The sequence below is a fragment of the Pygocentrus nattereri genome, chromosome 13 (assembly GCF_015220715.1).
Source record: "Pygocentrus nattereri isolate fPygNat1 chromosome 13, fPygNat1.pri, whole genome shotgun sequence".
Lineage (NCBI taxonomy): Eukaryota > Metazoa > Chordata > Actinopteri > Characiformes > Serrasalmidae > Pygocentrus > Pygocentrus nattereri.
In genome coordinates, this window is record NC_051223.1 from 94,948 (window position 1) to 110,000 (window position 15,053).

General features: G+C 40.0%; 2 protein-coding genes across 2 annotated transcripts in view; one reads left to right on the forward strand and one right to left on the reverse strand.

Moving 5' to 3' along the window:
* The first annotated feature begins 286 nt into the window (after nt 1-286).
* crym (crystallin, mu) lies at nt 287-8,245 on the forward strand. Its single transcript, XM_017684222.2, has 8 exons — nt 287-675; nt 760-910; nt 3,014-3,076; nt 3,164-3,265; nt 4,276-4,459; nt 6,163-6,284; nt 6,548-6,632; nt 7,611-8,245. Exons 1-8 carry the CDS (start codon nt 509-511, stop codon nt 7,673-7,675), a joined length of 939 nt encoding a protein of 312 aa, XP_017539711.1. The 5' UTR covers nt 287-508; the 3' UTR covers nt 7,676-8,245.
* The window catches only part of rac1a (Rac family small GTPase 1a), an 11,723-nt gene continuing 4,709 nt past the window's right edge, over nt 8,040-15,053 (reverse strand). The window contains exons 2-6 of the mRNA XM_017684224.2: nt 12,172-12,243; nt 11,901-12,018; nt 11,172-11,234; nt 9,791-9,950; nt 8,040-8,998 (exon numbers count right to left, since the gene is read on the reverse strand). Of these exons, the coding sequence (XP_017539713.1) occupies nt 8,868-8,998; nt 9,791-9,950; nt 11,172-11,234; nt 11,901-12,018; nt 12,172-12,243 (544 nt within the window). The 3' untranslated portion in view covers nt 8,040-8,867. The remainder of the gene's footprint in view (nt 8,999-9,790; nt 9,951-11,171; nt 11,235-11,900; nt 12,019-12,171; nt 12,244-15,053) is intronic.

Genomic DNA, 15,053 nt, shown 5'->3' on the forward strand with positions numbered 1-15,053 from the left:
CAGTAAAAGCAGAAGGTAGGTGTACTGGATGAAGCGGTCAGTAAAAGCAGAAGGTAGGTGTACTGGATGAAGCGGTCAGTGAGATTATACAAATATTGTGTTTGTTCAAAAACAATTTAATTGTATATGTATGAAAAATCTTAACTAATTAAAATGTAAAACTATGAAATAGAGATTGTAGTTAACTATTATTAGAATTTAAATAGATTTGTCAAAGGTATTTTATTCATGTTTGCATTTTAAACATTTTACTTAAAAATGAAAAATCTTAGGGTAACTTTTAAAGTTATGCACAATATCGCCATTTCTGCGGCTGCTGGAATAACAGGGATATAAACGAAATTCCGCTCTCGGATCCTGAGCAGGGAATTCGGTAGACGGGCTAAACGTTCCCTCACAGACAGTCACGTGCAGAACTCCCAATCCCAGTCTCAGGCGCCGAAGTCTCACAGCTCACACTTCCCTCTGTAGGCTCGGGAACAGTCAGCGTTCCTGGAAGACCGGGAGAATGGCTCCGCAGCCCGTCTTCCTCAGCGACGATGTCGTTGCGCGTCTCCTTCGTTACGACGACTTAATTCCCCGGTTAGAGGCGGTTCTGGGGAAGTTCTCCCTCCGGGACAGCGCGGCAGTGGTGCAGCCAGTGAGGTCCGTGATGCCTGTAGTGGACCACAACGGGTACGGCTGTCTGTGCTGCGCTGCCCTCCAGTAAACGCAGCCGCTTCAGACGGAGCTCTAACCTGTCACACGTCTTCTGAACAGGTTCCTGGGGCTGATGCCTGCATACGTAGCATATGAAGGCATCTTGTGCGCGAAGGTGGTCGCCTTCTACAGCCGAGAAGAAGGGTCGAGTTTGCCGTCAACTCAGGCCACCGTGCTGCTCTTTGACCCCGAGTTTGGGAATGTCGCCGCGGTGAGACACGGACACGCTTTTCTGTTCCGCAGTTAGGATTAAGTTAGGATTAAGTTAGGATTAAGTTAGGATCTGTAGAGCAATAATCAGAGCTTCCCATCCTTCATTCCAGGGCTGTGTTAAAACGCCCATTTGATGGAAAACTGAATTTTCCTCGCCTATATAAACTGTAAAACTTTGCTGTAGTATGTAAACATTGTTAAAGTTTAAAAACACCCTGTTTACTGTCTGGTCTATCTATGAAAATGACTCTGTAAAAACAGCCCATTTTGATCGCCTTGTTTTTATGAGGTAGTTCTGTATTTTTGGATATTTGGCCTACAGCAGTTTAGCCCCGCCCACTGTCATTGAAGTGTTGCAACCTGGACTGCTTTTTTGACCAGGCGAAATCACAGCTAGTCACAGCAGAGGTCATTTCTGTGTTTGAGTTTACAGCCCTGTTCCAATGAGACTCGTTTCCCAGACGAGGTTCTCAGTGATTCCTATCCGAATGCACCATGCCAGTCATTTTTACGGACTGCTCTCTCCCATATCAGCAAAGGTTCTGACGGATTTTACCTTCCATTAAATGAGGAGCATGTTGGTAAAAACACAATCATGTTCTGTGGAAAAGCTTTGAGGCACTTGAGGAAGCTTTTATGTTCTTTGTGGCTGAAATCAAGCCGATATGAACTGTCCACATCGGGTTCAACTCAGAATATTAAAATGTAACAACTTTACAGCAAAAGTTTGATTTTATGTGGTGAAGTTGGCTGTGAATTACTAAGCTGATGATAATACAAATTACACACTGCTTTAATTTAAGACAGCAAGATGGTTAGAGTAAACAGAACAGCAGCTAAAGGGCTCCTGAGTGGCCCTACCTTGGGATTGTGAGTTTGACCCCTGATGATGCTACAGCTATCTGTGGCCAGGTCCAAGAGAACACAGTTGGCCTTGGCTGGGTAGGATGGTCCTCCTTCTCCCCTGTCACCCAGTGTGATGCTAGCCAGCGCGGGCTCATTCAGCTGTCCAATGCGGTGGCAGCAGTTAGAAAAGATGCAGTGGTTTGGGGCAAGCTTGTGTTTGCCTCCACCCTGTTAGAGAAAATTGGAAAAAATGCCAAAAAAGCAGAACAGCTAGATTATAAGATTTGACATGTTTTCTACTCTTTTCTGGAGGAAAAGCAGTGCATAAATTAAACAGCCATATCTCCATTATTTATACTGAGATTTCGCGTCCAGTGGGAATGCGCCATGCCAGTCATTTTTACAGACTGCATGCTCCCACATCCCAGACATCCTGTGATAAACATCCATTACCCCATCTCCCTATGGAAATGTGATCCCTTCTGAACAGTGCTTTAAAGGCACAATAACAAAAACAGCCCTTTAAATTCGAGAGGTTATAAAATGATAATGTAAAAATAAATGGTGACTGTTCTTAAAACTGCACAGAGATTATAATTAGACTTCAGGGTAACAAACGGAATAGGAAAAGAAGAAAAATAAAGGATGTGGGCTCTGTATGGCATTCTGAACCTCTGTCTAAGTCTCAGGGACCACTATCAGCTCATTGTCCACCTTATTAAGTCCGCATACCATATAGATTGCTCCTGTGGTCAGATGAAGGACTAGAGGATGAGCAGAAACTGAGGTGTAGAATTCAAACCCTCTTTAAATCAGGGACTCAGGCTTGTGTCTGGAGAATCGGTCTTCTTCAGCAGCAGCAGATGATCCATTGTCTCTAACTCTAATTACAAGGTTTTACAAGGTGTCTAATAGAGTGGACAGTGAGTGGACGCAGAATTTAAAAACTCCAGCTGCACTGCTGTGTCTGATCCACTCATACCAGCATAACACACACTCACACACTATGACCACATCAGTGTCACTGCAATGCAGAGAATGATCAAGCAAGTAAATAATCCCTGCTCTGTGGTGGTCTTGATCTTTGATGAACGGGGTAAATGAACGGAGTAATAAAGTGCACAGAGAAACAGATGGACCTGATAAAATGACCAGTGAGTGTGCATTCAAGAGACATTCCATTTATTATCATGCTGATGGTGCCCTGTAATTGGACAGTTGTAACTATCATCTTTCGCGGGTTTCCCTCTGACAGGTTATGGATGGATTAGATATCACTCATAAAAGAACAGCAGCTGTGTCAGCCATATCTGCCAAAGTAAGTGCCTCAACTCTGTTTTTACATGTAAAATGTAAAGTTTACTTGCCAAGAAACATTAACACTAAGTATTTTTTCTTCCATTAGCTGTTGAGTCCAGCTCAGTCAGACGTATTGTGCATACTAGGTTCTGGACACCAGGCGCTCAGCCATTATGAAGTCTTCATGCAGCTCTTTTCATTTAAAGAGGTAACCAAGACTGACGGGCTGATATTAAGATGTTGGTGAAAATCTAGCATGGAAGATATGTAATGGTTTCTGCATCAATGGGCAGCTTTGGCTGTCCAAATATTTTAGAAAAAACCAAAATGTCTTTTCTGCAACATATCTTTAATACAGCAGTTGTCTAATTGTCAGTGTGCCCTGATTCAACTTCTAATATATGCGAACTTAACAACAATATGCATGAAGTCTACAACTCAACAGTTATAAGTGTTACTGTAATTTTCAAATGAAGGTTGGTTTGTTTGGCTTTGAATTTTTATTTTATTTTATTTTAGATTAAAGGCTTACAAAAGTGAGACGGGCATATTTAGAGACATTAATGACTGAGCAATAACAGTGTGTCTGCATTCGCAGAAATGGCCATAAAATAAAATTAAAAAAAAAAATCATTGAGGCTTGTGATACTATTTTAAACAATATCAAATATTAAAGGAACTCGAGTTCAACATACTATATGATGGTCCATGTTATTTACCTGTATATAAAGGCTATATACCTTTTACATGGGTACATGGTTATTTATAAGTGGTCTGTTTTATATTTATTATGTCAGACTTTGTCACATTCCTTAAACAGCAGCAATTCACAGTCAGCTAACACTTGGAGTTCATTTGCTTTTTGACCACATAAAAATCAGCCATAATTGGTTATCAAAATTCTCCATCCATCCATCCATCCATTTTCTAAGCCGCTTCTCCGTCAGGGTCGAGGGGGGGAGCTGGAGCCTATCCCAGCAGTTTTCGGGCGGAAGGCAGGATACACCCTGGACAGGTCGCCAGTCCATCGCAGGGCGGTTATCAAAATTCTAGCTCTTTAAAAAAACTTTGTACTGGGGCCTGATCAATATACAGGTTTGTGGCTGATACTGATTTTAAAGAGGTTATCAAAATTCTAGCTCTTTAAAATCAGTATCAGCCACAAACCTGTATATGGATCAGGCCCCAGTACAAAGTTGCTGTGTTTTGTTTTTTTAGGTCCGTGTGTGGAGCAGAAGAATGGAAATGGCAAAGCAGTTTGCAGCTAGTGTCCAGGGTTCTGTAACAGTGTGTTCCTCTGTTAAAGAAACAGTTGATGGAGCTGATGTAATCGTGACCGTTACTAACTCAAGTGAACCCGTGCTCTTTGGGGAGTGGGTCAAGCCTGGTGCTCATGTTGCAGGTAAGAACATTCAAAGGATTTTCATGACCGCTCAGCTCTTAATGCACATCCATTTTCTAAGCCGCTTCTCCGTCAGGGTCGCGGGGGAGTGCTGGAGCCTATCCCAGCAGTCTAAATGCACAGTTACTTTTATTTGCTGAATTTAATTGGGAAAGAAATACAAGTTATGGCATATATTTGATCCCCCCAATACATTAATGTTCAACCTATAAACGGAATGTGTGCACTAAATGAGCAGATTTCAGTTTGTTCCCTGTAGAGCACGTGTGTCAGGGTCCAGTCTTTGCAGGCCAAGACACTAAATAGTTCAGCAAACTGGTTTATTGAACACACCTGATTCAGCTCATTAGCTAATTAACAAAGCCTTCATGAACTGAATTCAGAGGGTTAGGTGAAGGTAAACACCGATATCAGCAGCACTTTGGCTTTGAAGGTCCCGAGTTTGACACGCATGTTGTAGCAAATCAATGCTGTGTGGCTGCAGTGATGAATTGATAGAGCAGCATCGTGTTGAGTGAAAATGTCCACATTTTTTTGATGATTATTTATCTAGAGGCGTCAAAGAGGATTTCTAGACCAATTTTGAAAACTAGGTCAAAGACTAGTTCAAAAAGTATGTTTTTCAAAGAGGTAACAATTACAAAAATGATGTATTTTAAAAAAGGAATTATAATTGCAAATTTGTTCATCACACTCTACTACATTATATATATATATATTGGGTGAAAATAATGATATTAATAACATTAATTAATTAATTGATTTTCACAAATAGCACCCCCAAGTGGCCAAATCTGTTAACTTCACTGGTTGTTAGAAAGTGGCTACATCCAGACGCCTTTCAGGTTTCACGATGGGTCAATGCTAAACGTGTCAAGCCTGCTGAAAACTTTACAGAATTCAAGACTTGTATTTGATAAAATGTCACTCAATGTAAGCAATGATATGAATTGATTTTTGATCTATAAAATTTATAGGACTAATGCTTGTTTATGCTCTGTAGCGCCACCTCCTGGCCAATTGAGTTCAAACTTCATAGGCTATTAGATATTGCCTATGTGGACTGCTGGCCAATGGCGAACATATATGTCCAATGATCGAGTTGTTCTTAATAGATCATGTAAATATTAGGCCATGGATTTTTAATTGTTACAGCACCCCCTATTGAGTAATCAATATCAAACCTGGTAACTTGGTGGGCTTTCACAAAATCATGAGGGGCACAGGACTGATGAGTTTGAAGAGAATTGGCCAAAGCAGTTATGATGGAAAATATGGGGGCGGAGCTAAATACATACAGTATGTAGAATGAAGCAAGAATTTTGACTGTAGGCCCCAAGGTTCAGGAGATATGAGACAAAACATAAACGATGATTTGACCAATAGAAATGTCCCAAAAATGCTCGGAATAAAATCTTTACATCAATTCCATAGAAAGTAAAGAATGTTTTTGCCCTCTCATGTAGACAAACAATTTTGGACATAGTTGTTTTTGTTTGGACAGTGATATAGTAAATAAAATGCAATCCCTGTGATTTCATGGCTCACCTTTCCACTGTTTCAGAACATTTAATCATGGCAAAAGTCATCTATACATCTCAAGATTTTCCAGGATGTATGGGAACTCTGTATTTTACAGTATTGCACTATTAAAACCACACCTTTTTAACGATCATGTAAGATTGGTGTTTTTGTACTACTAGCGGTGGGGGCATGCCGACCAAACTGGAGGGAACTGGATGATGTTTTGATGAGAGATGCTGTGATCTACGTTGACAGCAGGGAGGCCGCTGCAGTGGAGTCAGGAGACATTATTCTGTCTGGGGTACAATTTAGTGACTAATCTAAAGATCATTTAAGTCTTTGTGTAGCAGGAAAACTTTTGATTACTACAGCTTTATTGTCTTACTCGTTTGAATAGAGGGCTATCTAAGGAAGCACTAGAACAAATATTCTTTACTGAATATTCACGGACCTTCAAACAGATGTTTTAACTGGACAAACCTGAAGAATCATGATACCAGTGATGGTTAACTGAAAGGAACCCAGGCGATGTTAACGTAACTTATGAATGTATCGTTTCTCCAGGCGAAAGTGTTTGCTGAAATTGGAGAAGTTCTAAATGGAACCTCGCCTGCTCTCCGTGAGAAGACAACAGTATTCAAGTCTCTGGGTAACTTTTTTTCTTCACTCATGCGCAACAATGGAAGATGAGAATTAAGAAATGTCAATAGTTTAAACAATTTCCCACAACCAACTCGACCTCCTGTGGCAAGAGACAGCACGCTGCTAATTCTCAGCAACATTTGCTCTTTGATAGTCCTGAGATTTGCTTTTATTTGCCCTGGTTGGTTCCCCTTGGGACAACTCCCTTGAGACCCTTTTGAGTCTATTTACAGCCAGGATGTTCACAAGGTTAAGCTTTCGCCAGATGGTAAAGTTTGAGGACACCTTTAAAAACTGATGCGACAGGGAATTTGACTGATGGAAAAAAAAAAAAAAAAAAAATCGGCCTAATTCAACAGTTAATTTTTTTTAAAACCTCATTATTTTAGACTATTTTAGATCAATTGTTATAATTCTCCATAATTCAGTAGTTGAACTGCAAGCTGTTTTGAATTTGTGAAATGGTGAATTATAGAGAAACGCAAGTCAAATTTCTTTACAGTAGTGGTGACATGAACTATGAATCACAGTCTACAACACAAATACAGGCATTTTATTCAGTATTCAAAACTTTTATATGGAATGATAGTTAAATAATAGTAAATTTGAAGGTCTTTTTGGAGAATGATGTATTTGCTTTAAGATATTTTTAAAGCAATGTGTCAGGCATCATACAAAATATCTGTAAGCACTTTATGTAATAGCTTACTGTGAGGAGCTTTTAGAGGTGATACATGCTTCAGGCATCTGGTTCCTATCACCACTAAGGCAAACAAATCAAAGTCCAAGTTTCTTTAGTGGAGCATTTCACATCAAACCACTCTGAACGACTTTGTTCACATCTTAACCAACTAGTTCATTGCACAGAAACTAAAACTTGGCAAGTTCTGGTCTGCCTGTCTTTTGAGCTTCATGTTCTTATCTCTAAGAAATTAGTAATGGCAAAGGCTGTGAAATTTAGCATTTGATTCATTTTTGTATGCAGGAATGGGAATACAAGATGCCATCTGTGCTAAACTTGTGTTCGACAAGTGGAAGAGTAACCAGTGAAGGACTAAGGATTCAGCTATGAAGAAGAATCACTTGCTTTCAATACAAATATTCTTTTGAGGATAAACTCACTACTGAATCTTTAACCAGCAGGCATGATTCCAATAATGAACACATTTGTCTTTTGAGATCAGAACTGTTGATTGCTTTTACAGTACTTCAGATCATTTAAAGACATGGGACGAAATTAAATATCAGAGCTAATGGTTAATACACTAACTCCAGTTAAAATGCAGTAAAACAAAGCTGACATGTCTTCACATTGTCATAGATTAAGATAAAAATTTATTTTTAAAAACAGTTCTGAGGATTCAACTACTTGCTTATTATTTATACACCAAATATAAAAATGCACTAAAATGTGTACTGTCGATGTGAATTTCCATTTATTGTTGTGATTTAAGATTCCTTTATCTTGAGGGCTTAACTGCACACTGCCACTTTTTACACTTCTTTAACTATGTTAACCTGAATTAATCGTGCTTAGAAAACACCTGCACATTCTGATCATCTGTCAAACTACAGTCTCTGTACAATACAAGTGAAATAATAAAAGCCCTCTCACAATGACTGCATGACTATCTGCAGCAGATATTAGCACAAAATGTAAAACAGCAGTAGAACAAATTAAGCCCTCTACTACACTTCAAAACGTTTGTATTGTCCATGTCAACACCTTCTTTCAAGATTTCTGGAAATTAGTTGTTGCCTAGGGGCTTCCCTTAAAAACAAACAAAAAAAAAGAGGTTTAGTGTGCACAATTTAAGTAAAAGCCATTACAGGTAGGTTTAGGTTTTGGCAATTCTTCATTTTCTATAAAAACAAAAAAGCAGACTGTAAACAAAATATATGGGCCCACATGGAGGAAAGGGGGGGTGAGTTTTTGTTTAACTTTACATAAACATGAAAAAAGTACATTATTACAAGGCAGCAGGAATTTTAGTGTGAGGGGTACATTAACTAGGAAAAGCCATCCACCCTCTCCTTGAGACAAACTCCAGGAGCCAGTTATAGAGTCAGTTATACAGAAGTAAGTCTTAATTACAATACATGAGTGAGAGAGACATATTTGTATGGGTATGATTCATCATAAGAGTCTTCCCTCTTGCACTCTAACACATACTCCCCACCGTTCCTGACTCCTCTTCTCAGGTGAGCTCAGATTGCAGCCGGTTCTTTAAATGCGGTCACTTCAGAGCAGCAGACACTTCCTCTTCTTCTTCTTGAGTGGCGGCGGGCACAGTACTGCACGGATGGCTTCATCAAACACTGTCTTAAGGCCACGCTGGGTTAAGGCTGAGCACTCCAGATACTTCACAGCTCCTGCACAGAAATAAGAGAAAGAGTCATCAGATGGTCTATTTTCAAGTGTGTAGACCAGGCTGAGAGGCTGAGACTACCAGTTTTCTGATGTCAGTTCAGAGCACAGCAGCAGAAGCTTGCATGCAGCAATATTCAGGTATTTGACTCAACAAAACTGCAATTCAGAGGATCCAGGAACACTCACAGCTAAAAATACTAGTCTAGAATATTCGGATTTTCTAGTGTGATGGCGGTATTTTTTGAAAAACAGCATTAATTTTTTCCCTTCCGAAATATGAATATGAACATGATACCAACTACAGAATGTTGACACAACAACATAATAGTTGCAAAGTCAATTCACTTAAATGCTCAAGACAATTGACTTGCTTGTGGCACGTGTGCAACATTCACAAATAAATAATAAATAACCTCATAATTCAGGACTCAGTGGCACTCCTTTACCAGACAGCTTGATAGCAGCAATTTTCAAAAACACATTTTTGTCACAGAGGAAAACTGCTCAGACCTGGATCTCCTTATAAGGCAATGACACTGCTAAGTAACAATGATTCTTTTTTTCTCTATGTTGCTAGAAGTACTTTTTTGATGGAAAATGCTAATATTAAATCAAAATGTCATTGAAATAATGTTGAAGGTTTCTTTGCTTTACTTTTTTCTTAACTTTATGAAATTGTTGTATGTAAGCAGTAGAATATTTGACTTGTACAATATTGTAAATAATTATTGCTTGGTTCTGCTGCTTGGCTAGGTCATCTCAATTTTAGAAATACGTATTGTATTACTACTAACCAATTTCTTTAGCCATAGCAAGGCCTTGTGGGTAAGTGATGGGAGTGAGCTTCTTCTCTTTCAGCTTCTCAATAGTGTCCTTGTCATCTCTTAAATCAAGCTTGGTCCCAACAAGAATAATTGGTGTGTTGGGGCAGTGATGTCTCACTTCAGGATACCACTGTGGAAAACATAAGTCACTTGCATTTAAAATAAAATTAAAAAATGATAATTAAGCCTTAAAAAGTAAGCATCATTTGGCATTTTACTGGAACAAGACACCTTTATCAAAGTATTTTCTACAAAGACATATTACCTAAAACATTTTCTCAATTTGAACAATCACAGTAGATCATGCTTGTTCACTGACGAACAGATTTATTGTATTGGTTTGGTCCTATGAATACATGGTCACTGGCAAAGACAGGCCAAGTCTTTGAGCAGAGACAAACAAAACCAATCACATTCTGCATTTTTAAAGCTTAGTTTCTATAGAAGTGTCTGCTGATACAGCTTTACGCAATATTCAAGAAATCCAGACAAATTATTTTTAGTGCTTCCTCTTTCACTTGTTATATTTAGATGTTTTTCCAGGAACCATCAGCATTTCATTAACTTTTACTTTCTTAGCTGCAGAAGTCTTAGGCAGTGAAAAGGACCTGAACAGTTATATTCCTTTACAGTTTAGTTTCTTTCTTGCCTAAACAAATATGTTAGAGTAGTTTATTAAATTTACAATTTTCCTTCTTAGCTCAGACATAGTAACCAACCAAAATGTGTGTGTGTCCAAATTTTGCTTGTTTGGTTTAGTACTAGAGCTACAGGGCTATGTTTCAATCAAACAACAGAGGTCACTGAAATTCTTGACTGTAAAAGTTTGTCTGAACTGTAAGTTTACAAAACTTCACTGTGTAGCTTAATGCCACTGAAAATTTAAGATTAACAGAAAGTCATAAAGAAATAAAAAAAGTAAAAAAATCTTTCTGTAATGTCCACATGCCTCTGTGACGTGTAAGCACATGAAAATGAGTAAGAATTCAGGGCAACCTCTGTTGTCTAAAACTGCTGATCGTGGCGTTTGACAGCACAATGAAGTTGTTTATTTTTAGCAAATCAAATTGTGTCATAAACCACACAGGTAAGTCTGTGTGACCTTAATAAAAATCTGGATGCAGTCTGAACAGATTGAGAGATGCTTTGGGCCTATACAGCAAAGATTTGTGTGTTTGAGTTCTAGTGTTTACTAGCAACATGTGGACGTTTTGGCTGATCTACATCTGACTAAATTTCCTTTCAACTCAACGTCACCAGGTTTAGTTGCTATGATAGAGCAGCAGAACCACTGAATATGCTGGACTCCAGACCTCAGTTCCTCACTTTATTTTAAAGAGACGTTACTTACCTTGGCACGAACATTCTCAAATGACGCAGGGCTCACAAGTGAGAAGCAAATTAAAAACACATCCTACAAAAAAAACAAAACAAAAAAAAAGTATGAGCAGGCACATCACATGGAGATGCTAATTCCTCCATCTGCAAGTTTCAAATATGATTGTCTGCAGAACACTTAAGAACATCAGTGAATATTTCAGAACATAAACTAAACTTCCTTTTTCCTCCCCATTCTTTCCTTTCTTGCTTGAACACTGACGGCACTTGTTTAACTGGTACAAAAATACAGAGATACCAAACACAGTTGATAGCAAACAGAGGAACTATTCATTTTCAGCACCCAAATGAGCCGTGGTTATGAGACAACAGGCTACTTTATGTACTGTTCAGCAAATACCCCCAGATTTCTCTCTGCAATAGGCACTGGCATGATAGACAATAAAGTACTGCATGTTAGTTGGACTGCTAAAACTAGAAGTGGGTGATACAGCAAAAACAGAAATCTGTGATACATGCCATGTTCATTATAATGTGAAACATCACAACATTTTTACTAAAGTTTGGAACAAACAAAAAACAGTAACATGTTAATACAATAAACTCTGTGCATTACTCGTTTTTAGGCTCTTTACATAAATAAGTGTATTCCAATGCAATTTGTCAAGATAACACTTGCCACGTTGCCCAGCCCAAGTTAAATCTTATGTATTCTACATGGTATTTGCCATCATCATTGTACCGTTTGAGGGTATGAGAGTGGTCGGAGCCTGTCATAGTCCTCCTGTCCTGCTGTATCCCACAGCCCCAGGTTCACTGGCTTCCCATCAACCATCACATTTGCAGAATAATTGTCGAACCTGTGAACAAAAACTTATTTTAACTGTGTAAAACTTTTTAGAGGACTAATAGCAAATACTCTGAACAATAATAAAAGAATGATCATAAAACAAGAGGCTGTTCTCAGAATAAGCTTGACTGTGGAACATGTTCTGCGGAGTTTGTGCACATACACTGTGGGAATGTACTCCCCGGGGAAGGCATTGGTGGTGTAGCTGATCAGAAGACATGTTTTTCCCACTGCTCTGTAAAAGAAAGAGATCATCCTTCAATAACAGGCAGCTCACACTTAATTCATTTTAGAGAGCAGCATCAATTCAGGCAGTTTAAACGAATGAATGAAATCAATAATCAATCAATTCTGATGAATTCTTGAATTTCATCTGGGATCAGAGGTTTAACTTCATGAGATCACAGTATCTCTTTTTCCAGGAGGGGTCAGAGCTCGTTCTTTGCCATATCTTTTTTAGAAGGGAATTCCGCGGATTTCTCAATTTCTGCAGAATTCTTTTATTATTATTATTATTATTATTTTAGCGATACTGATCAGGAAATGCACCATTTTAGAGAAACTTGATGAGTCTGAATTGTTCAAAGCAGTGGTGATAGGAAAATACTGATGTCTAGTACTTTTAATTCTTCTAAAAGCTAGATAATGGCAAGTTATTATGTGAAACGGTATGAATATTGTGCCTAAAACACTGTTTTATGCCTTATCTATATGGTTTTGGCCTGAAATATATTTCTGAAGGACAGAAATATAAATACAAGGCAAAATTTTACTATTATTAAAACTCGAGACATGTTTAGATTTTTGGTGGTTTTGGGTAGTAAAGCAATTGCTGTATTTCTGTTGTAGATGCTGCGACCCACAGTTTCTATTACCTCCACTGCAAAAATGTCCAAGTCTGTAAGCTTCTCTACAATACACCATTTCACATCAAACCACTCTGAATGACGGTTTACTTCAACATTTTAATTTCGCGTAAACTCAGGAAAAATTGTAAACATTTAAAACATTTTGGCTAGCCACGAGAGGCGAACTGGACACAAGTCACAAAACGGTATTTGAACAGACCTCATAACACACGACGACGTGATTTTAAAAAGGTACTTGGATTTGTTTAGTTAACACACCACAAATCTAAAGATCCTAAAAGGTAATTCCAGCAATTTTTCAAAGTATCTGCATAATTAAAGTGTTAAGATATAAAGTCATTCAGAGTGGTTTGGTATAAAATACTCCTTTCTAGAGAAACTTGCCAGGTCAGAATTGTTCACTGTGGTGGTTAACCAGACGTCTGAGGAGTTTAATGCCTCTACAAGCTTCATCACAGGAAGTTACTCCATGAAATCGTGAATATGCTGCCTGATGTCCAGGAGACAGTTTTATGAAGGTTCTGATTTTTAGGCCTACAATGCGGTTTTTAAAGTCTGATCATGGTGGAGAGATACAGGCACAGCGTCGTGGGGCAAAATAGTCCCCAGCAAAAATGTATTTTCCCGAGGGGCCGGATTCACGTATGTGTCTTAAAGTAAACGTGGTTTTTAAAATCTATTTTTTATTATTAAAAAGCTTCTTGGGTATTTTCTTTATTTCTTGTTTCTTTTTTGTCGGTTATGTTTTTTTCTCTCTGTCTGTCTGTCTCCGTCTCTCTCTCTCTCTCTCTGTGTCCGTCTCTCTCTCTCTCACTGTCTGTCTGTGTCCGTCTCTCTCTCTCTCTGTCTGTGTCCGTCTCTCTCTCTCTGTCTGTGTCCGTCTCTCTCTCTCTCTCTCTGTCTGTCTGTGTCCGTCTCTCTCTCTCTCTCTGTCTGTGTCCGTCTCTCTCTCTCTCTGTCTGTGTCCGTCTCTCTCTCTCTCTGTCTGTGTCCGTCTCTCTCTCTCTCTGTCTGTGTCCGTCTCTCTCTCTCTCTGTCTGTGTCCGTCTCTCTCTCTCTCTCTGTCTGTGTCCGTCTCTCTCTCTCTCTGTCTGTGTCCGTCTCTCTCTCTCTCTGTCTGTGTCCGTCTCTCTCTCTCTCTGTCTGTGTCCGTCTCTCTCTCTCTCTCTCTCTCTCTCTGTGTCCGCGTCTCTCTCTCACTGTCTGTGTCCGTCTCTCTCTCACTGTCTGTGTCCGTCTCTCTCACTGTCTGTGTCCGTCTCTCTCTCACTGTCTGTCTGTGTCCGCGTCTCTCTCTCTCTGTGTCCGTCTCTCTCTCTCTGTCTGTGTCCGTCTCTCTCTCTCTGTCTGTGTCCGTCTCTCTCTCTCTGTCTGTGTCCGTCTCTCTCTCTCTGTCTGTGTCCGTCCCTCTCCCTCTCTCTGTCTGTGTCCGTCCCTCTCTCTGTCTGTGTCCGTCTCTCTCACTGTCTGTGTCCGTCTCTCTCTCACTGTCTGTGTCCGTCTCTCTCTCACTGTCTGTCTGTGTCCGCGTCTCTCTCTCTCTGTCTGTGTCCGTCTCTCTCTCTCTGTCTGTGTCCGTCTCTCTCTCTCTGTCTGTGTCCGTCTCTCTCCCTCTCTGTCTGTGTCCGTCCCTCTCCCTCTCTGTCTGTGTCCGTCCCTCTCTCTGTCTGTGTCCGTCTCTCTCTCTGTCTGTCTGTGTCCGTCTCTCTCTCTGTCTGTGTCCGTCTCTCTCCCTCTCTCTCTGTGTCCGTCTCTCTCCCTCTCTCTCTCTCTCTGTGTCCGTCTCTCTCTCTGTCTGTGTCCGTCTCTCTCTCTGTCTGTGTCCGTCTCTCTCTCTGTCTGTGTCCGTCTCTCTCTCTCTCTCTGTGTCCGTCTCTCTCTCTCTCTGTGTCCGTCTCTCTCTCTCTCTCTCTCTCTCTCTCTCTCTCTCTCTGTGTCCGTCTCTCTCTCTCTCCGTGTCCGTCTCTCTCTCTCTCTGTGTCCGTCTCTCTCTCTCTCTCTCTCTCTCTCTGTCCGTCTCTCCCTCTCTGTCTGTGTCTGTCCCTCTCCCTCTCTCTGTCTGTGTCTGTCTCTCTCCCTCTCTGTCTGTGTCCGTCCCTCTCCCTCTCTCTGTCTGTGTCCGTCTCTCTCCCTCTCTCTCTGTGTCCGTCTCTCTCCCTCTCTCTCTGTGTCCGTC